Source organism: Cavia porcellus, unplaced genomic scaffold (assembly GCF_034190915.1).
Source record: "Cavia porcellus strain 051 isolate PalLab524CR breed Dunkin Hartley unplaced genomic scaffold, mCavPor4.1 scaffold_23, whole genome shotgun sequence".
Taxonomy (NCBI): domain Eukaryota; kingdom Metazoa; phylum Chordata; class Mammalia; order Rodentia; family Caviidae; genus Cavia; species Cavia porcellus.
Genome location: NW_026947506.1, coordinates 44,690,768 through 44,713,047, shown reverse-complemented (window position 1 = coordinate 44,713,047; position 22,280 = coordinate 44,690,768). Strand labels below are relative to the sequence as shown.

Below are 22,280 nucleotides of genomic sequence, written 5' to 3'. Positions count from 1 at the left end.
GTGAGTTATTTGAAAGCTGCACCCTGAAAGACATATGGCCCGTGTGGACAGAAGGGCGCCCACGGGCAGGCGCAGCTGTGAGAAGCAGTCAATAAGAGAAGAACAATCATTGGGACCCAAGGAGAACAGGAAGGCTCTGCTAATGGTGTTCTAGAAATTGAATTTCTCTAGTGCAGATCATAGCAAGGGGAAAAGGAAACCTTGGCTAAGTCACTTCATTTAGAAAACACACTCATTGTAACAGCTCGGGCTAACAGTTGATAAAGTTATCTCTACTCAAATGGACATAGACAGGGCCTTCCACTGAGTCTCACAGAGGACAGAAGTTCATAAAACTGGCAAAAGCAAGGGGCTTACACCAGATTGGGGCTTTTCTTTGTTTGTTTGTTTGTTTGTTTTTGTACTGGGGATCCAACTTATGACCCCGCTCCTGCCAGGCAGGCTCCTATGCCACTGAGATAAACCCAGGCATCCAGATTGGTTTTAATGTTTTGTGGACTCATGTCTCATTTGGTAATGAAGAATGTAAAAGATCTGTGAGGGACACTTCACTTCCAAACCCTGTAATCCGAATGATAAAGTGGTTATATTTCTACGTGATATCTACAGCAACAGTGGGAAACCTGTGATTCCTCTTTCTTGGGGTTTCTTTCTTTAACTCAAAGCACCCCTCATTCTCACACAGTTCTGGGTTTTATTATTTGTGTTTCATTTCTCACACATTTACATGGATTTTCTTAATGTCCTCCAAATTCAGAACATGAAGTAACCATTGTTCAAACTAGGTTTCAAATAAAAAGGGCTTACATAGATTTTTTCCATAAAAGTTGTCCAACATTACTGTGGAAATAAAATGTTTATAAGTACCCAGAAATCATAGTTTCTTTAAATTCCTTCTCATTCATTCTTTAAATTCCTATGATAATTATTACTTAATGTATCTTTTTAAAGAATGAATGCTCAGAAATTAAACCTTTAGGCAAAATTCTATGAAATACTGGAGAAAACTAACAGCTATGTCCAAGTAGAATAAAATTGCTAGAGCAGAACATAGATAAGCTATGATTATATAGATGACTTTATACATGTGACCATTACTATATCAAAATTACATGAGGAATATCAAGGATTGACCTCAGAACAAAACCCCAGACTCCTGATTCTGTGACATGCTTCCATTACACACACTTCAAAGCCAGGCACAAGGTCCCCAAGCGATGGATGGTGCTCATGGAAGGCCTTTGGCTTGGGGGAAGAGTGGTCTGCTAGGCACTGAGATTCTTCTCCCCCAGTCTGGGTGGAGATGGCACAGTAGTGTTCTACCTGGCTGTGTGACTAAGGTCTAAGGCCCCTGTCATAGGATGCATGCAGTTTCTTTTTAATAAAAATAAACCTAAGATAATGTTCTTAAAAACTGTAAAGAAGGTAACGGAGAAAGAGCACAAACAACAGTGCAGTGGAAGAAATATAAGTTCTGGGCAGACATACAGGGCACCTGCTGTGGGAATTCAGTGTGGCCAGTTCTAGTAGTGTTCCAGTGGGAATAGAAAGTGGCATTCGGGGATGAGACCCCTGCACGTCCTCTCCTGTACAGGGATGGCCCTGAGTATGATGGCTTTTACTCCTCCAAGCAGGCATCAGATGGCACAGGTGAGGAGAATTTGCAGATGTAGTAAAGGTTTCCATCCAGATCCCTTAAACATTAGTAAAACAGATTTTTCTGCTCACTTTGGAGAAACTGCTGTCAGATTCTGCTAAGAGCTGAGTCACCCCTGGGAGATTGGCAGCCAAAAAGTGGGGACACATGTGAATTCTAAGGGTCCAAATGGACTTGAACAGACACTGAACCGTAGGCGAGGATGCCCTCTGGGTGGCACCTGCACTACAGCCCACGAGATCCTGGGCCCAGAACCCAGAGTGCTGAGCCCTGAGCTCCAGCTGATCAAACTGGTGAGTGACAGGTGTCACATCAATCTGCCAAATCAATGACAGTTTAATAACAATATAAAATTAACTCAGATTTAGGATATTGTAAATGGAAAGTTGCCATAACAAAACTCAGAAACAAGGGAGTGGTTTGAAGTCAGAGAGGACAGTAAACAGATGGGAGAAATCTGGGGACCATGACAGCTATCCTTGGGCAGACTTGAAGAGGAATAGGACAGTCAAAGAGTCTACTCAGGAGGATTTAGAAAGAAGCAAGAAGCAGACTACCAGAAACTAGGGAAGCATGCTATCATCTAGTGTTAAAATCTCACACGATTGCTCCTCACAGCTATGTAGAAAGCAGAATTATATAACAACATCGGATATCTAGCTACGGAGACTTTCTGACAACTAAAGGAATTATTGATGTTACACAAACAGAAAACAAAACAAAAACTAGAAGTGATGACTTTAAAAATTCTCTTCCCCATCACACTTTTGAAAACTAACAAATAGCTAAGAAGATCTATTGATCTTATGATTTGGATGGTTAAGATCACCAGTTGGTTGCAGACTAGAACCCCCAAGACTTTGCACCAAAATGAACTTCTCTATCCCAGGCTTTAATTATCCCAGGTATTTGTTACAGTGATTGAAAACTGCAAGATAACATGGAAAAGAGAAAACTCTGTGTGTGCTACAGTTACAGCTTTTGGCTAAAAACTCAAAAAAAAAAATGAGGAAGTCAGACTCCTCAATCAGAAAAATGGTCCCTTAAAACAATCAAGAGGTGAGCGATGCAGGAAGATGGTGGATTAGGACCTCCAGGCGCTCATCCGTGATGGAGACAGCAAATGCACAACCACAGACTAACCATCACAGTCCTACAGGAGCCCCTGTAAATCAGTGAGGTATCTAAGCAACCAAGCAAACTATCTCCACCATGGAAACAGAAACAGAAAACCACACACAGAGTGGTAGCTGTGATGTTTTAATGCGGCCCTCCCCTACCTGCCCATGTTGGTGGGACAGAAAGAGCAGTGAGGAAGTTGTTTTTGAAGTTCTGGCCTGGCGGTGCACTCACTGGGGCACTGATTGGTTGCACGTGACTCAGAGATGACACAGGAATGGCAACCGAGTTAGATATCAGTCTTGAAAACACCAAAAGAATCAGCAGACACAACAGCATGTGAAAGCTGAGGAGGATGACAGAGTCCCAGACCTCTGGGATTACAGACTAAGGTATCAGGGAGCAGTAGAGCATCTGAAACCCCTGAAATGTGCTAGGGTGAGAGTCACAGAAGCTGAATCATTTAAAAGTGGCCAGGGAAACTGAAAAGAAGAAGAGTGTGTCCGTAGATGCTCAGACAGGACACAAGCCCAGAATAGAACTGAGAGATCCACAAGCCTTTTCCAGCTGGACTCAAGATGCAGGAACCACTAACTGGCCAATGTCTTCCACACCACTCTACAAAGTGGGGAAGAGTGGCTGATTTACCAAATGCCAAGTTTCAGTAAATGATCACACACACAGAGAGACATGCATGAAAAAAACCAGGTAAGCCTGCTCCCTGAGAAGGAGCAAAGTAATGTTCAAAAACAGTCTCTGAAGACAAATATGCCAATAAAGTTTTGAAAATAACTGCCCTAAATATTCTTAATGTTTAAGAGAAAGATGGTAAAGACCTAAATAAAATCAGGAAGACATTATATGAGCCACATGAGAATATCCATGAAGAGACAAAAATTATTTTAAAACTATAAAAGAAACAAAAACAAAAGAATAGAACTGAAAAGTATAGTAACTGAACTGAAAAACAACATCACTAGAGAAACTGAAGAGTAGATTTGGACAAGAAAAAAGCATCAGTGAAAGTAAAGAAAGTCATATAAAATTATAGTATATGAGGAACAATTTTTATTTTTAAAAAGAAGTTAAAAACTCAGAGAGCAAAAGACTTATGGGATACTATGAGGTGGACAATACCCAAATTTTGAAATTTAGGGAAAAAGAAGAGAAAAAGTAGGCTCAAATTTCCAATAATTTGAGGAAATAGGAATAAGCAAATGCAAGATCTATGAACTCCAATAATAGAAACCCAAGACCCCCACCAAGATGCATTATAAATGAACCACTGAAAGTCAAAAGAAAAAGTCACTTTGAAGGTGAGAAAGGAAGACTCCCCAGTATGACTATCAACTGAGCATCTCAGAAGAACTGTGATTCCCAGAAAGCAGTGGGTGAGCATTCCAAAGGATGGAGAAAGATCACAAAATTATATATTACATCCTGCACAAATGCCCTTCACACTTGAAAGAGAAATTAGACCCTTGCAAACCAACAGGAGCTATAGAAGCACATGACTAGCAGAGCTGCTAGAAAAGGTAAAGGGAGCCCTTCAAATTAAAATGAAAGGACATTCGACAATAACTCACAGATAGCTCAAACAAAAATTTTTCTAGTAAACATAAATATAAATGGAAAAATATAAAATTAATACCATTGGATTTTTCTTTGGACCCCATACTTTCTGCAAGTTTTAAAAGCCAATAACCATAGAAATAACTGTAAGCTATTTTGCATACACAAATATGTGAAGGCGTAATTTTTGATACCAATAATATAAAATGAGTAGAGCACAACTGGTAAAGTAAAAAGTTTTGCATTTGATTGAAGTTAAGTTAATATTAATTTGAAAGATTGTCATAACTTTATGGTATTATACCCTTTGGTATGGTATTTACCCTTTGGTAAATAAGTATTTGCATGACATACATAAAAGGAAATAAGAACAGAACCCAAAACATGCCATATCAAAAAAGTACACAAAATCAAGGCATAGAAAAAACAAAATGCAAAATAAGTGCTACTCTATCATAACTTCCTTAATTCATTGCAGAAGAATTAAAGTGTGTAAGTGAAAGACAGACTGAAAGCATTACTTAAAAAGAAAAAGTAGGATTCAAGTATATGTTGTCTACAAAAGATCTACAGACATGTATATTCTAATAAGATAGGGACAGATACTTCAGGGGAACAGTAATTGAAAAGAAGAGGGATAGCTACACTAAAATCAGACAAACAGGCTAAGTGGAAATTGGTTCCAACGAATGAAAAGGGCTTCACATAAATAAAATGCTCCTCTTATGGAAAGCATCAAATAACCAAGAAGATGTAACAGTTAAAGACACCTGAGCCAAACACCAGGGCTCCTACACATGTGAAGCAAACACTTAGAGAAATCAAAGTAGAATATCACACATCTACATCACAGTAAAAAAACTTCAATTCCCATGTCCAAAAATGGGCAAAACAACCTGACAGAAAGCCAAGAAAGACAGAGAATGGAACAGCACTGTTGGAAACACGTATGTAATTGATGTGCGGCTACTCCATTCAGTAACAGCAGTGTGGTGGGATTTACATCCACAAAATATAAAGAACTCTCACAACTCAATAACAACAACAAAAACGGGGGTGGGGTGGGGTGGACACTGAAGGCATTCAGAAATGAACAAAGAATTTTAACAAACATTTCTTCAAAGATTTACCAATAGCCTATAAACATATGGAAAGATGCCCGGTATTAGGAATCACTGATGTTAGTAAGGTTACAGAGAAGCAGGAGCCCTCATACACAGCTTCTGGGAATGCGAGGTGTGTACACTTTACACAACTGTCTGGCGGTTCCTCAAATGATGAAACAGAAGACCTTGTGTGTATCTAGCCATTCCATCCCCAGATGCAGACAAGAGTAAACACACATCCATGGAAATCAGTTTGCATGTGACTTGTCACAACAGCATATTCATAATAGCAAGACACTGGAAACAAAATCAACACCCAACCTCTGATGAGGGTACAAAAATACATCATAGACACACAATAATGTAACTCCATTTAGCTATCAAAAGAAATAAGGTGCCAATACATACTGTCTCGGTAAACTTTGAATAACTTCTGCTGAGTGAAAGAAGCTGGTCACAGAAGACTGCATCTGTTTGACTTGTATCAAGATGCCCCCCCCCCAAAGCCTCATAGTCAGCCATGGCTTTGGTGGTTGGATCTAGTGTGTTATACTGGGATTAAGTGTGGGAGGACCAAGGGTGTGTGATGCTGGAAGCAAGGGCTGTGATTACTAAATCAGGCCGCTGATTGGTTGGCATAGTTGTGGATGTGAGCGCTACCTGTCCTAGGGTAGCACCCATATAGGGTATAAAGGGACACAAGAAAGTTGCTCTTGTCACGTTTGATTGCTACTTGCTGCTTTCTGCCTTCTGCCCACCAGGAACTATATCTACTCTGTGATGCCCATCTGTACTGCTGCTCTGGTTGGATCCAACTAATTATGGATGGAAACTTCCGCAAACTGTGAGCCAAATAAACCTCTCCTCCTTTAACTTTGGGCATCAGGTAGGGTGTCTCAGGAATAAGAAAAACAAACTAAAACAACATCTATGATGTTATTTATATAAAATGTCTAGAAGAGGCAAAACTACAGAGATAGGAAGTATGTCAGAGGTTTCCTGAGGCTGGTGGCGAGGGGTAGCTACATGGTGCAGAGTGGAGATTCTTTTGGGAGTAAAGAAAAAGGTCTAAAATTGATACTGGTGGGAGGGCACAAGTATAAACTCAATGAATTGTACACCTTATATGGGTAAAATTTGAGGTGTGTGAGTTTAAAAACATGAGTGTGTGAGGCTGTTAAAAAGTGAACATATGCTTGGCACAATCATTAGGGAACTAACAAGGAAAGCTGCAATGAGAAATCCACTAAGCATCAATTTTGAAGATAGAAAGATAGATGATAGATAGATAGGTAGATCGAATTAAATTACATTATAACAGGGGCTGGAAAGCAAGTAGAAAAATTACAACAGTCCAGTAGCACTGCTAAGATTATACCAAGCATCTACTAAAAGTAATGGAATACATAGCCCTAGGAGTGTACCCACTTGGTGTGAGTTCTGATGAGTGAGTTCTCTGAAGGTGCCCTCTGAGGTTTGTTACCTTCTGCACCCTCAAGTGCAGCTCTGTGATTCCTGATGAGTTTCTACTAATAAACACACTAGGCATAGGGGTGAACCAGAGGTGCAATCACACCCCAGAAACCAAGCCAGGATCCTGTCCTTTGGTTAAGGTGGACACAAAGAGGTCTGCGCACAAAAGTCAGGGCTTCCAGGGTCGGAGCCCGGTGAGGTGAATACACATCGAGTAGTCTCTTAACCCACATCAACCTGCTGCCAGTCAAGCACCAGCACAAGACAGGGAAGCCAGAAAGGGCAGCCCACACTGGCTTGTTCACATCACAGAGTGAATGTACTGTAATGAACAGTATCGCACTGTAATGAACAGTGTCAGTGTTTCTTGAGAACTTCCTGATATGATAAGTCTCGATCTGCAGAAGGGTAAACTTTCACCTATCAATTCACAGCCGTCCTTTTTGAGATGGGACAAATCCCTGAGTTTCCTGTGTCTGGATTTACCTACAGCCCATCCACTGCCCACTCCCATCTCTCCCATCCATTGGTGCAGTCTGACACTATGCTATCCAACTCCAGGGACAGAGGATGTCGAGTGAGGCTGGAACCCTGCAAAATCCCACTCTGTACTCACAGGGGTTGGTGGTCGGCACAGCGGGTTCTTGGCCCTGAGGCTCTAACTCGGTGCCTGGAGCAATGTGCAATTTCTTGTTGGAATCTTCCAAAAGTGTCAAAAACACCTGTTTAAAAATTAAAAATAAATAAATCATATCTTTTCTTTTGTCTCAATCCCCCACACGGCAAGCACACCCCATCTCCTTTGGTGTCACCTGTGCCTGGGCAGCTACCCTCCCACCTCTGCATGGCCTCGGGGAGCCCTGGCCCTGCTCTCCCTTCAAGGGACTCTTGCTGGTCCTATCTCACTGTCCACCCACCCAGCATGACTCCTGCACACAGCACCTCCATCCTGATTCCCCAAGCAAGCACCGAGGCTGACAGTCAGCGGGCTCCCACAGGGCCAGCCTGTGGGGAGAGCCACTCAACCTCTCCACGCACAGCTAATTAACTTAGACAGAACCCTACTGAGCAAAACCAGCACTGCAGCACTGTGAAGGTCAGGACATCCGTTATACCCAATGCAGCTTCCTTTGTGGGGCAGAGGACGCCCTTTGTGGATTCTCCACGAGCCCTGGAGGGCGAGCTCCGGACCTCACTGTGCTGCAGACAGTAACAGTGCAGGTATTGATTATAATAGCAGCTCTGTGTGTGGGGCCAGCCTTGTGACCCGGGATGAATTATTTCACCACTCTGTGCTGTAACTCCCTACTGTGCTAAGTGATAATAAGAAGAGATGCATTATAGGATTGGTGCGAGCAGTACCGCATATATAGGGAGAGGGTGAGAACCATGCCGGGCATGCAATAGGCCTCCAATGTCGAATCCCAGGGCCGGCTTGTCAGAGGGGGTGCATGGCACATGTCACCCTCTAACTCCCACATCACCCCACTAAGGTAAGCACTGCTGTCTCCACTGATGGCCAGCTGGCCGAGGCATCCGGCAGTGAGCATTCTCCTAGATCATTTATAAAGAACACAGAAGTATTCATCTTATCTGTTCCCAAAGAGTGAAGTTAGAATCCACAGAAGTAGAGAGGGTCAAGAATTACTCACTGCATTAAAGCCTTTTCTGTAAACTACATGGAGTTTAAATAAAATGGTTGCATGTAACTGTGAGTGTCAAAAATATATTTTGATAACAATGGGTGAATTTTTTTCGTAACAGTCTTTCTCTCTTCTCTGTCTCACTCTTTCTGTATTGGGAATTGAAGCCAGGGCCTCTGCACTTAACTATACCTGCTGGCTCTTTTGTCATATTTTTCATTATGAAACAGGGCCTCACTGAGTCCCTAAATTGGCCAGCCTCAACTGGAACTTGTGGTTCTCTTCCTTCAGCCGCTTGAGGTGCTGGGATTATAGGCATGCACCACCATGCCCAGTTTTTCATTTTACTTTATTTATTTACTGAGACAGGGTCTATGCAGTTCAGGATGATCTTGAAATCACTATGTAGCCCAGGCTGGCCTTGAACTCACAGTGACCCATGTCCCACAAAAACCAGCTCTGCGACTTCCAAGAACACAGGACGGGTACAGGAACCAGGAGCAAAAAATCTGGGTCTCACTGAGACTCCAAGACAGATCACCGAGTCAGAGTCCAGAGTTCTGAGAAGGACAGCATGGAGCTGTCTGCTTTGCAAATGTCCCAGCTCTTCCTGATCCCCCACTAGGGTGTCCCTGTTTGTGAATGGATATATGTGTATCCTCCTGTGTGCTCTCAGTAATCTCACAGATCAGTAGGAGAAGAGATCAGAACCATCACAATACAAGACAGGATGCATCTCAGGATTTCATCAATTTGCATGTGAAACGTGAAAGGGAACCTAAGAAAATGGGGAGCCATCGAGGGTCATCTAGTGCTGACCTCCTTAAACTACAGGCGCCTCTGAGAAATACAGAATAAAGGTACAGTGGCCCAATGGACCATGGGATGGAGGGCCAATAAAGGTCACACTTCTAAAACCTAGATGGCGCTGTTTGGGCTCTTAAGACTTTGCCCTGTGATTCTCCTGTTGAATGGAAATGGTCAGCCTGGTAAATGAGTGTCTCATCGAACCTTACCATCTAGAGTACAGTGTTACCCAGACTTTTAATCAGAGAAAACCCATACAAAGATTTCCTCCATCCCACTGAGTCTGGGACATAAAAGTTCCACACTCCAGTTTTAATATATTCATTATGATCTTATGCATATTTTCTAAAATTTTAAATTACCTGTATCTGAAACCTGCATCTTCACAATATTTTTGATAGCCAACATATGATAGGTGTCTTGTTTCATTTGTACAATTAGCAGGATGTAGAAAATACCATTTAAAGAATCCCATTATGGATAACAAGATTATGAAAGTCCTCCCAACACAAATCAACACTCCAAAAGAGAAAGAAGCTTGAACAATTGTGTAAGGAGTTATTTGAATGCAGAAAAATCATCTACTACTACCATCCCAGCCTCTCTCCACAGTTTAAGGAGCACTGTATTGGGTGCCTGGTATAGAATAGCACTGCCTGTTTCTGCCCTTCTGATATTTTCACGGTTGCTTCTCACTCAGTAGGAGCCATTGGCCAACTCAACTGGACCAGGTAGAACCTACACCCTGTCCCTCTTACACAGAAGGGACGAAAGAACTAGAAGATCGGTTTCAAACCTAATGCCTGCATTTCACTGGAAATGTCTCACGCACCTCACACCAAGGCCAATTAACTGGCCCAACTTTTTCTATTATTTTTAATAATAACTCTATCAAAGAAATAAATAAAAAGGAAGTGGTGAAGACATTAAATCTCAAAGATGCTAGCATGAAAATTATGCATACTTGTACAAAAACACAGCTCTAAGTGCAATGTCTATGGGATTTCAGCTCTTTCTTTATAGGGAACAATAAATTCAAGAGTTCGGGGATTCTTCATCTGGGAACTTACATCTTCTTAATTTAAAAATGCTTCAGGGTCCCAGAGTTTATGGGGCTGGGTGTCGCATCCATGCTGATTGTGCCATCAATCCCTCCATGGAGGACAGAGGTTCGGGCATCTTTGTGTTCCCTGTTTAGAGGGCACTGTCAAGTGGTCTCAGAGCTGGACTGTGCCCACCAAACACATCATCATGATGGATGATGCCCCAGGAGGGCTGGCGCAAGGTGCCTTTCTGCTTAGGTGCTGGGGAAATGATGAGGTTGGGCAAACTCCCACAGGCAGGAGAAGCAGTGTCCAGCTGCATGAGGACACGGCGGAGCAAGCAGTCCTGAACTGTGGCAGAGATAGGACCCCAGCTGTGTCCTCTCAGGTTCCCCCAAAGTGGCGGTTTTGATTTTTAGGAGCAAAAACGGTGAAACCATGCTATGAGCTTAAAGCACAGGAAATGAGGGGCAATGGCAGATCCTACCCAGGTTTGGGACCCTGAGCAGAGCTGTCCCTGATATGTCACGCAGCATGGCAGGACACATGGTGAGGTTCACTATCACTGGGCAAGGGCTGGTGTTCATGTCGTGCTGCTGCTGCCCCAGTGGTGACTGAAAACAACACGGGCAAAGGCTTACAGCTCTGGAGTCAGAGAGTGCACGGAGCCTCACTGGACTGAAACACAGGGAGCAGGCTGTCCTGGGCCTGTACACACCAGCCAGCGACCACACCTGGCCTCAAAGCCCATCTCCACGGGGCTCCTCCAGGATGCCACTGCTTCCCTGTCTGAGCTTTCCCTGTCCCTCTTTTTAGACACAAAGGTCAACTGGTTTCTCTTTCCCACCATTCACAGTAGATGTCTGCAACACAGTGATCACACCGAGCCTGGGCGGACACACACATGGATCATGTAGCGCATCTGGATCAGTGTTGCCCCTCTTCCCGCATCCCCCGCCTCCTTCTCATCTCCAGAGTCCACCTCCCTGTTCCTCAGCAGGGCCCCTTTATTTTGCTCTTCAGATCACCTATATTTTTGAGTCTCTGATGTTAGAGTAACCACGCAGGATTTAACCTTCTGCGTCTGACTTATTTCCCTGAGTATTGTGGTCTGAAGGTACATTCACTCTCACAGGAATGGCTCCAGTTTACCCTTCCTTACAGCAGAGCAGCACACAAGGGTGTGAATGCCACATTTTCTTTTTCTAGTACACTGGTATTTCCATGGTTTAGCCCTTGTGTGTGCTGCTGTAAACATGGGTGTGCACAGACCACTCTAACAGGATGACTTTAACCTTTTATATCTCAGGGTTCAGATCTATAATCTCCCCCAAAGTCTCATGCATTTATTGGGGGGCTTCCAGGTGACTGCATCATGAGGGGTCAATTCCAGTGCATTAAACTGTCCATAATTTGGTGATATTATAGCACTTTAGGAGCCGGGTGTGGTTGAAGGGTGTGGGTCACTAAGTATGACCAGGGAATTCTGGTCCCTGGCCTCTGCTCTTGGCTCCTCACTCTCTGCTTGCCTGATGCTATGGAGCAATTTTCCTCTACCAGGCCCTTCTGCAACAGCTGACCATGGACGTGAACTCTGAAACCAGGAGCCAAAATCAATCATTCCTCCTCTCAATTGATTTTCCCAGTTGCTTGGCCATAGCAATGAAAAGCTGACCACTGCACCACACAACTGTCACACACTGCCACACCTTTGCTCTTACCCACCCCAGGAGGACCAAGGGCACTGAAGCAGGCAAAATGTACAGGGATTCTTAGACGCTTTCCTCTGAAGTGAAAAATAAAAATTCCTCAAGCCCTGCTCTGCCTTGATTTTAACCCAAAGGCTCTCTCTCCAAATGTCCTAAGGGGGAATGGAGCTATGAGTCACATGACCAAGAACTGGTATCCAGAGCCCTCCTGGCAGGGACACAAAGGGTCCTGCCCACTGGGACCTAGCAAAGTACATGGAAAACAACTGCTCTCCTCACGCAAGCAATCCAACATTCCCCATGTTACCAAACATTCAAAGTATTAAAAACCCACTACTAAAACTCACCGTGTCTCTGCAGGTACAGCCAAGAAATCAACTCCCCTAGGCCCAGCCCCACACAAAGCAAACATCACCCTCTGTCAGTGTGTCCCTGAGGTCCAGGGGTTGAGTAGAAAGTGGCAAGGCCTGGATAAATTTAGGGCATGATCCAGTGCTAACATCTGGACTTCCCTGACTTGAGGGCATATATAGAGACCAAGATATGTAAGAGACGCATTGCAGTTTTAAAGAGAAATGTGCTTTCCAGCCACAGAAAGACAGTCAAGAGAGTCACCTGGCAGAGCCTCTCTGCTCCAGTAAAGCCATCAGCTAAATGCAGAGGAACAAAGAGACACCATACAGAGTGAGGCAGCACCACATGGCCTGCGGGTCGATACCAATGTGAGGAGACAAAATTGACTGCAATAGACTACTTAAGGCTCCACCACACAAAAGAAAAATCTTCTTAATCTTTTTCTGGCTTAAGATGTCATTCTCAGACAGACCCAAATGCACTATAATACGACACCTTGCTAAGCTTCGTATATGGTTTGTGTAGCTCAGATTCTTTGTTTATGGCTGTCTTGATACAGCGTACTATTTTTTTTAAACATGTGTGCATGGTGAGATAAAAAGACAGGTGTCTGAGATCTGATAAATCAATATTTATTTAGGACCTATTCCGTGCAAAGCACGTACTACATGGAGAAGGTGAAAATTACTGCGAGGAATTGGAGGAACACGGATTACATCTCCAAAGTAATTGAGTAACTTGTTCTGTTCCTCCTGGTTGGTCTTGTTATTGGGGTGAATAACAGCATGGCCATGAATCTTTGATAAAGAAAAAACAGCTCCCCAAAGAAAGTTACACGGATGAATTACTCCTTCAAGAAGGTAAGGGGGGTGGAAACCTGCCCTTGGATTGTGCTGGTCTCCAGCTCTACTGTGTGGCTCTACAGCTCTGAATTTTTCAAATTTCAACTTTTTTGAATTCATAAAAAGGATTTATCTGTGTGATTAAACCAATTAAACAAATGGATGGATAGACAGATAGATAGATGACAGACAGACAATTTTTTTTTAGAAAAGATTAACAAACGTTCAAAGTAGCATGGTTCGAAAAGAATAAACTCAAAATAATTTGGAGAACGGAATACTGTAATGAAATATTGTCAAAGGAATACAATGTAAAGAATTCTTAGAGGTGATACTACACTCATAACTAGTGAAGCATTTTAAACATAAAAGGATTAAAATACAGATATGCTGAACCTAGAATGTACAACTGCACATTTATTTTGAGCATAAATAATAGTAGAAATATTGACAAGTCCTCATCTCTGTATAGTACCTTGAAATCCATAATCTGAACTCAATATTGTATTATTTAACCCAAAAGAAAGCTTCTTTTGGGACATAGGAAATGTACTACTAGTTCAGAAGCAAGAAAAATGAAGTCAATAAAGAACTTAAATCTCAGCTTTCAGAGAACAAATAGCTCCACTAAAAACCAGCCAGAGATCATCACAGATGCCTCCCTACAAACTGCGTGGGGCTGGCAAGCATGATGCCCGTGCCGCAGGAAATGCAAACAGCGACAGCGAGACACCGCAGGCCTCCGATGGACCCAGAGGAGCTGGGCAGATGCGGAGTGGCCGGAACTCTTCCCCACTGCTTACAGGGACGCCAAAGGCTGCAGCCACCTCAGAGGACACCCGGGCTGCTGCTCACGGAGCTGAAGATGACACTCTGGCTTTACCAAAGGTGGCTACCACCCAGCTCTCACTCACATGTGACCAACAGCCGTGTGGCCTGGAGGAGGACATTGACAGAGACGCTGGGGATGGAGGGACACAGAGGGCAATGGGAAGCCTCTGCGGCTTCTCCCCACTTTTTATGTTACCCTAAAGCTGCTTTACAAAATGGTTTAAAATCAATTTTGAAAATGAAATCCTAGCCACGGCATCTGCCTGGCTTCATCATGAGAAAAAGCGATAAAATGAAGACACAGGGTGAGAGTGATCATCCTGGTTCCCAGGCCCTCCCTGGCCACACAGTCACAGGCTGGTGGCCACAGCTCCTCACTGGCTTCCATCCACTGGCTTGCAGCTTTCTGTGACCTGTGTAAGAGGACTTTTTCCGTTTTTACTACAGTAACATTTTCAGAGAAAATGGGTGCTGACAATAATTCTGCCCAGGTAATAAGCAGCACAAGCCAAGCAAACCTATGCACAAGGGGCTGGCTTTGCCCACTCCTGGGGTCCTTGTCTTCATTTTAGATGCAGCTGAAAATCACACTCAAACTGCAAGCTCCAGACAAGGAGTGAAGGGGAATAAACACTGAGTGAATTATTGTATCGGTTATGCTGACAAATAAGCCCTTCGGGAAATATTATAAACCCTCATACTTCTCAGGGCTCTCCTGGACACAGCTCTGCTCAGTCATCTAAACCCCAATTATTAACAGAGTGCTACAGAGCTGAGCGACCACTCAGCAGATAAACCCCCTCTTCAGTGCTGTTTCTCTGTGAGGTTTAAATTCATAAAATATTCACGGTGAGCATCCCACAGAATCCACTTTTCCTCATGGCAAATGACAAAAGGACCCCTGCAGTCACTGGCTTTACTAGGAACACACATGACGCCCTGCCCCAAAAAGGAGGGCTCGTTCCTCCTGATGGCTCACTGTGGGCAAATAAATCCACCTGCAAGGACCAGGGTGAGCCTGGCACTCACGTCTACCTGTGCCCCAGGTGAAGAATGGGCCCCTCTGAGCCCAGAGCCTGGGACAGGTGGGGTGTATCCTCTGGATGCCTCAACATGCACACCCAGGTCCCAATGCACCCGGAGAAGAAGCAGTGACCTAACCCCACTGCCACTGCATGGGATGCCAGCTGTCTGTGTGCTGCCTATGCAGGTAGCAGCTGCTGGCTTCTTCTGCTGTTCCTGGTACTGGGTGTTGGACCACACCCTTTACACCAAGCTTTCTGCTTGTTTTTTATTGCGAGACAAGGTCTCTAAGTCACTCGCTTGCCCAGCCTGGGCCCAAACTTGCAGTCCTCCTGCTTCAGCCTACTGGCGGGCTGGGATAACAGGCGTGCACTGCCATGCTGTCATCTCTGGAGTTGAACCACCTGGACCGTTCTCATCTTTCTAACTTAAAGACCAACAAATGGAGGCTCACAAGAGCTGAGTTATGGATCTAGCCAGGTGAAGCCCTTGAACCTGCTGCTACTCTCAGAGGCCACCTTGTCTCTGGTGGGATCCCACAGGAAGTTCAGCCAGAAGCCACACAAGCCTGCGGAGGTGAGAGCAGACCCATGCCTAGCACAGGAGATAAAACACACAGTGCATCGGATACAGGGCAGAATCCAGGGGATGACGCTAGCCAGGCAGCCCAGGCGTCCAGACTTCCATGGAGGTGGCCTTGGTGACCAGACTTGGGATCAAAGAACACAAGAGCCCCCCGCCCCCCGCTTACCTCAGAGGTGACAGCTCCACTGTGGGGAGGGGGGCTGCTTGCACCAGTCTCCATGGGGCCACACTTCTCTCTTTATAAAGAGCAGGAAATTTAATCCTGCAGCCTGGCTGACCAGGGTCACAGAGCATCGCACCCCAAGGTCAGGCATGTCTGGAGAACTGGACCCCCATGGGGAAGCCTGGGTCCAAGCATGGCTCTCTGGGACACGAGCTGCATGACTTGTGGCACAGACCATGTAGGACAGCTTCATCAGCCTTCAGAACTGAGTTGCAGTCAGAGATGCTGAGCATTTCTCATGATTTCCTGGCCACTTGTACTGCCCCTGCAGAGAAGCACTCATCCAGCTCAGCTTTGATCGGATCTTTTTCTCAAAGAGCTAAACCTATCACAGTACAGCGATCCATAGACACCCACAGCTGAATCTCCGAAGTGACCTCCATGGCCATCAACAGGTGAACAGATAAGGAAAATGCGTTTACCCACAGTGGAGCACTACTGTGCCATAAAGAAGGACAACCTCTTATCATCTGTAGAAGGGTGGATGACTTTGATGCCATAATGTCACGTGCAATAAAGCAGACCATGAGTTCGTATACTGTGTGGTTTCTTTTATATGAGAAAAACCCAAAATATAAAGAGTGAAATAAAAGGTAGGTGAAAAAATTGTCAGCAAACTCCTAACAACAGCTAATAATTAAATAGAGCAGTTATCACTGTATGCTGTAATAAAAGCCAGGTGAGAGTGACTCTGCTCTATCAAAATAGCTCACTGTCCTGTAGCATTTGTCTGTCTGACTGGCTATTTTGAACCACTGGGGACTGAACTCTGGGCCCCTGCCCTGAGCCGCATCCCCAACACCTTGTTATCTTGAGACTGTGGCGTCTCACTACGTAAATAAGGTACCCAGGCTGGGCACCAATTTGCTATCTTCCTGCCTCAGCCTCCCACAGTGCTGTGATTGCAAGTGTGTGCTGCCATGCCTGGCTGTGTGCCATGTTTTTGCCAGTGGGTGACCTGCCTGGGACTGGTCACATAGGAAGTTGTCTGCTCTCCCACATTAGAGACCTGGACGCATATCTTCCATTCAGAACACAGCTAGCAGTCAGACTCTGACTCCCTGAGGACTGCGCTGTTTAACTGTTAATCAGCCTTTCTAGTGTCAGTTACTAGTGGGAAAACATATTCAGCCACTACTGCTACTCCAGGAAGTGATGCAGGAGAGTAACTGCTCCAGAATTCTTTCCAGAATTCTTTTTACATTAGTTTGTAGGGCATATTTTTAAACCTGTGGCACTCTATAAATAAGACCATTATAAACAAAAATTCAGCTTCAGCTCCCTCAGGGGCCTGAGAACCCGCACAAGGTCAGCCTGCAGTGTCACATGACCATTGCTCCACCACCCAGAAGATCTGGGAATCTGAGTCCCTTGGCAGGATGCTTGGAGAGACCGCAGGAGGGGGTGGGCTGGTCACTGCAGCACAGGGCAGGGAAGGAGGTTTCAAGGGTCTAAGGGATAGAGCTGGCCAGAGCCAGCTGATTCTGCACACTGCATGTTCACTTCTGGCCCTCTGCAGGATACAGGCCAGAGTTCCAGACAGTAGAAGTCCATGGTGAAGGAGCAGGTACCTCCCCACCAGGTGAGGAAATGCCACTGGCCAGCCACCCAGTGCTGAGGACTCAAGAGCTGCCACCCCTAATGATGCTGGCTCAGACCTGGATCCAATAGAGTTCTCAGATATAAGAACGATAATCCTAACCTGGGTGTGGCAGTGCACAGCTGTGATCCCTGCACTTTGGAGGCTGAAGCAGTAAGATCACTGTGAGTTGGAGGCCACTCTGGGCTTTGGACTCGAGTACAAGGCCATCCTGAACCCTGTGGGGGGACCCTGTCTCAAAAATAAAATGCAATTTCCCATAAACCGCATTCACCTGTCAGGTGTGCTGTATTCAGTGTTTGGTTTCCATTGTTTCTGATACTAACCAGAACTCTTAAACAATAAAACTCCCATGCCTTACCCACATCCCCTCACTGAGGCAGAGCTGCCCAGAAAACATAACCCATAAAGCGTGCCCTGGACTCCTCTGTACCTCCTCCAAGGTGGGGGCTGAGACTCCATAGCACTCGAGGTGTAGGGGCTGCAGGTTCTGGTCCAGGGCCTGGAGAAGCCCCTTGAAGCAGGTCTTATCTGCGTCCTGTGGGATAGCATAGGTCAGCTCCCGCCCGCTGATGCCTCTGAGGACAGCTTGCGGGACGTAGGCCTGGATCAGGGCTGTAAGGCGAGCTGTGTCCTTGGGACTGTGGGCTTCCAGCACAGAGAGCTGTCAGAGGAAAAGCAAGTGAGGATTAGGAAGAGGTCAGGGAAAACCCACGCCAACTAATCTTAGCATGTATGCACATAAGCAAGTGACCACAAAACTGTACCTAGAAAGTTGAGTTGCAATAGTACATTTAGGCAACAAGCATTCCAATCATCCGTTGCATATTTTCCTCTCTTCCTCCTTTTTTTGTGTATTGAGCCCAGGACCTTTACCCTGATCTACATTCCCAGCTCCTTTTTATTTTGAATCAGGGCCTCACTAAGTTGCCCGGGCTTGGATTAAATCTGTGATCCTTCTGTCTCAGCCTCCCAGCACTCTCAGAGTGCTGGGATAAGAGGCGCATGGCACCATCCCCAGCATCTTCTTTTTTAAAAAATAGAAATACACAGTGCTAAACCTGACCAGGCTGGGCCCCACACTCATCTTAGTTATGAGCAAACTTAAGCTGGCTCCCAGGGAGCCACACTCATCTTAGTTATGAGCAAACTTAAGCTGAGCTGCCCTTACCCCCCGGAAGAAACAGAGGGAGACCCAGGTCCGAGCTCTCAGGCTACAGGAAACAGGGCTGACTTCATAAACTAGATACAAGGCCCCACCTGAAGAGGAAAGCAGTCCTGCCAGGTCTGCAAAGTGCTCATATTTACCCCTGGGCAGCAAAGGAAACAAGTTGGAACCATGGCAGGAGGCTGTCATGGTTCTGATCTATGGGAAATACTCCCAAATGCTGATGTGTTCAGAAGAGGGCTCTGGAAGGTGGGTCATAATCTCGGAATCCACCCAAGTATGTGCTCAGTACTAACTACACTGGTAGGAGGTGGGGCCTGTTGGAGGTGCTGTGTCATGGGCCTGGCCTGGAATGGTGTACCCTGTGTCCAGGCCCCACCTGTCTGGCTCTCTCTCTGGATCTTCTCTGTTCTCTGTTTCCCAGATTCCATGAAATAAGTAGCTTTGCTCCACCAGAGCCATGATGCTCCTTCCTTGAGCAACCAACATGAACGGTACCCTCAGAACCGTGAGCCAAAGTAAACTCTCTTCCTTCAAGTTGTGCATTTCAGGTATTTTAGTCTCAGCAACAAGACACTGGCCACACAGAGTTCAAAGGCAAATGGTTTGGGGCTAGCCAAGGATTATCTAGAGCTGGGCAGTGATACACACAAACCCCTGATCCAACCCCATAGCTGCTGTCTCCAGTCCCTGTAGACACCAGGCAATGACAATGCCTAATGTGATATAGGCACAGCCTCCAAGATTGTGGCCACCACTGCTTCAGTCCCTCCCTACTTTTCTTCCACCTTGTAGTGTGATCCTAACCTCCTGAACTGAGTATCACCCTTGGGCTCAGTGTTTCTAAAATAGCAGGGCCCTGGTACTTTCTGGGAGCTGGCACTGACAAGTCATTCTGACACATGCATTTCCTGCTAGAGTCAAAATGCAGCCCAGTATCCCAGGTCTCCAACCCTGACCCTGGAGAGGAAATGCTTTAACACCAGGCCACTATGCAGGAGAGGCCTCCACTCCTCTGTGAGGAAGGAGAAAAGACCAAGGTCACAGGCCCATCTGTACCTGCTTTGCCAGCGTCAGGCGGAGCCCCCGGCCACTTGTTTCCTTGAGGCAGAAGGGAGGCCCACAGCACCGGAGCTGCCCCTGCTGGAGGATGGCCACGCGGTCACTGAGCAGCTCTGCCTCATCCAGGTGGTGGGTGCTAAAGATGATCGTGCGGCCTGGGTGTGAGCACAAAGAACATCAGAGCCAACACCTGCCCTTCTTCGAATCACTCCAACACTGATTTTCTGCATTTGTCCCTTGTTTTTGTGGGAAAGGGTCTGTAGCCCGTGCTGGCCTCCAACTCGCCATCTTCCTGCCTTGGATTCCTGAGTACAGGGATTACAATTATAAGCCCCCGCATTGGGCTTTCACCATCAATTTTAGGCAGGGAAAACTGAAAGAGACACTGTGGAAAGACTTAACCAAGGCTGTTTTGCAAATGAGAGGCCCTGAACAACCTGCTCTGGAGCTCCTCCCAACCCCCTGACACTGTGCTCACAGCTCCCTCCTTTTCTGAACCAGCAGTGTCTGCCAGATGCTGGGGTGAAGCTAAGATGCAAAAGCCAAAGCCCCGTGTCCTGCAGACACAGACAGCTCACTGCAGAGGATGGAGAGGACACAGACGGGCTCAGAGGGTCGGGCTGGATTCCTCTATCTGCTCCGGTCAGGTGACTGTCATCTCCTGTGCACTGAAGGAGAGGCCATGATCTGTGCAAGTGTCACTGGGACAGAAAACCCAAGCTCCGAGTTAGTGGGGAGGTAGCTTGACAGGGTCTCTGGATGGAGGCGTCAGGAGGGTGTGGAGAGGAAGCAGAAGGCAAAGCAATGCAGACGTGAGAGCTGCATGTGCCAGTTCCCCAAGATGAGCATAACCACTGTGTGTCACAAACACGTGCTGACAAAAAATAAACCGAACATCGCTCGCTCAGAGCAAAACAAGACACCAAGTAATATTTAGAGAAGTATGCCATTAATATTCAACTTCTACTACTTTAGTGCAATGCAAATGTTATTAACCCTCCCGAAAAAAGTCAGATCTAATACACATGTGACAATATAGGTAAAACATTTAAAAATAAAAGAGTGATGTCAGAAATGGCCATGGTGTAGGCATGTGACCCGAGGGATCAAGGACCAGGAGACCACACAGGTTCCTGCATCAGATGGAACCATAGTCCTTCCCTGGAAAAGTGACAGCAGCTTCAGATCACCAGGGTTTGCAGGAGGAGGAGGGGACCTGTGGGGAGCAGAGTAGGAGACTTGAATCCAGGGCCTTCCCAGCAAGACAGAGGCCCCCAAGTCCGCAGCCATGGCTGCTTTGGGCAGACAGAGTGTGAAGTTCATCTGTGTCCCCATTAATTCCAGCGTCTTGTCGAGTTCTGTTATCTCTTCTCAGGCAATAGAGGCCTCTGATTTACCTTGGGAGAGAGCAGAGGCCTAAGACGCTAAAGGCTTGGGGGAAGCACACCTCAGGTAAAGGGAGGAAGACAGGGCAGGTTTCACCTCGACACACATGGACGGCCCTGACTGCAACAGCAAATGTGCAGAGGGAGAGAAGCGGAACAGGGTTTTAATTTGACTTGTTTGTACATTTCCCAGCAGTGAAGGGGGAGTAAACTGCTGGGACTTTAACTCATTGTAAAAAGTTACCCAGAGGGTCAGCACAAAGTGCACACTGGGAGCAGAAGGGACCGGCTCCCTGCTAGCGATGTGCTGCCCTGTGGTTCTTGGCTGCTGAGGAGATCTGCTCGGTGCCTGCCTGGGACAGGGCAGGTCAGACACTCTCATCAGAGCTTCCGCGAGGTGAGAGGTCTAAGAACAAGAGTCCACTCCAACCTAGATGCCCCAAGTGGCACGCAGAGTGGCAGCTTCCAGGGACGGTGAGGTTTAGAAGAGAGACGGGGAGACAGTGGCCGAAGCCTCAGTCATGCAGGATGAGTAAGTTCTGGAATGTTCTGCACAGCACCATCCTGAGTGATTGCTGTTAATAAAAACGCATCAGATATACAAAATAGCTAAGAGATTAGACAGTGACTGTTCTCTGCACATGAGTGAAAAATAAGTTTTTGAGGTGAAAGGACACTTTGACTACATTGACTTAGTCACTTTATGATACACTCAACTATTAAAGCTGTGCAGAACAAGTATTTACAAGTTTCCTCTGACCCCAATACCTCAGCACAGCTGGAAAATGCATCAATGTTCTGAAAAGACTTCCATCAAGGTCACAGATGTCTGATCCCTGGTGACTTCTTGTGGATGTAACAGAAGACTCGAGACCCATCCTAACCCTCAAAGGACAACAACCTTTCTCCATTCTCCTCAGACACTACAAGCTTCCCCAGAGAGCACATTTACTTCTAGAAAAATCCTGGGAGGTGAGGTGACTTGTCTCCTTTTCCAAAGAAGAAAACCGAAGCTTAGAGGACTTTGACCCTTTCTCCTTGGTCACACAGGTCACACAGAGAGAGCCCAGAATCCCGT

General features: G+C 45.8%; 1 protein-coding gene across 1 annotated transcript in view; it reads right to left on the bottom strand.

The window, feature by feature from the left end:
- Window positions 1-22,280, bottom strand: part of Abca13 (ATP binding cassette subfamily A member 13) — a 312,721-nt gene that overhangs the window by 125,432 nt on the left and 165,009 nt on the right. The window contains 3 exon segments of the mRNA XM_063233618.1: window positions 7,544-7,649; window positions 18,021-18,251; window positions 19,815-19,972. Coding sequence (XP_063089688.1) covers window positions 7,544-7,649; window positions 18,021-18,251; window positions 19,815-19,972 — 495 coding nt within the window.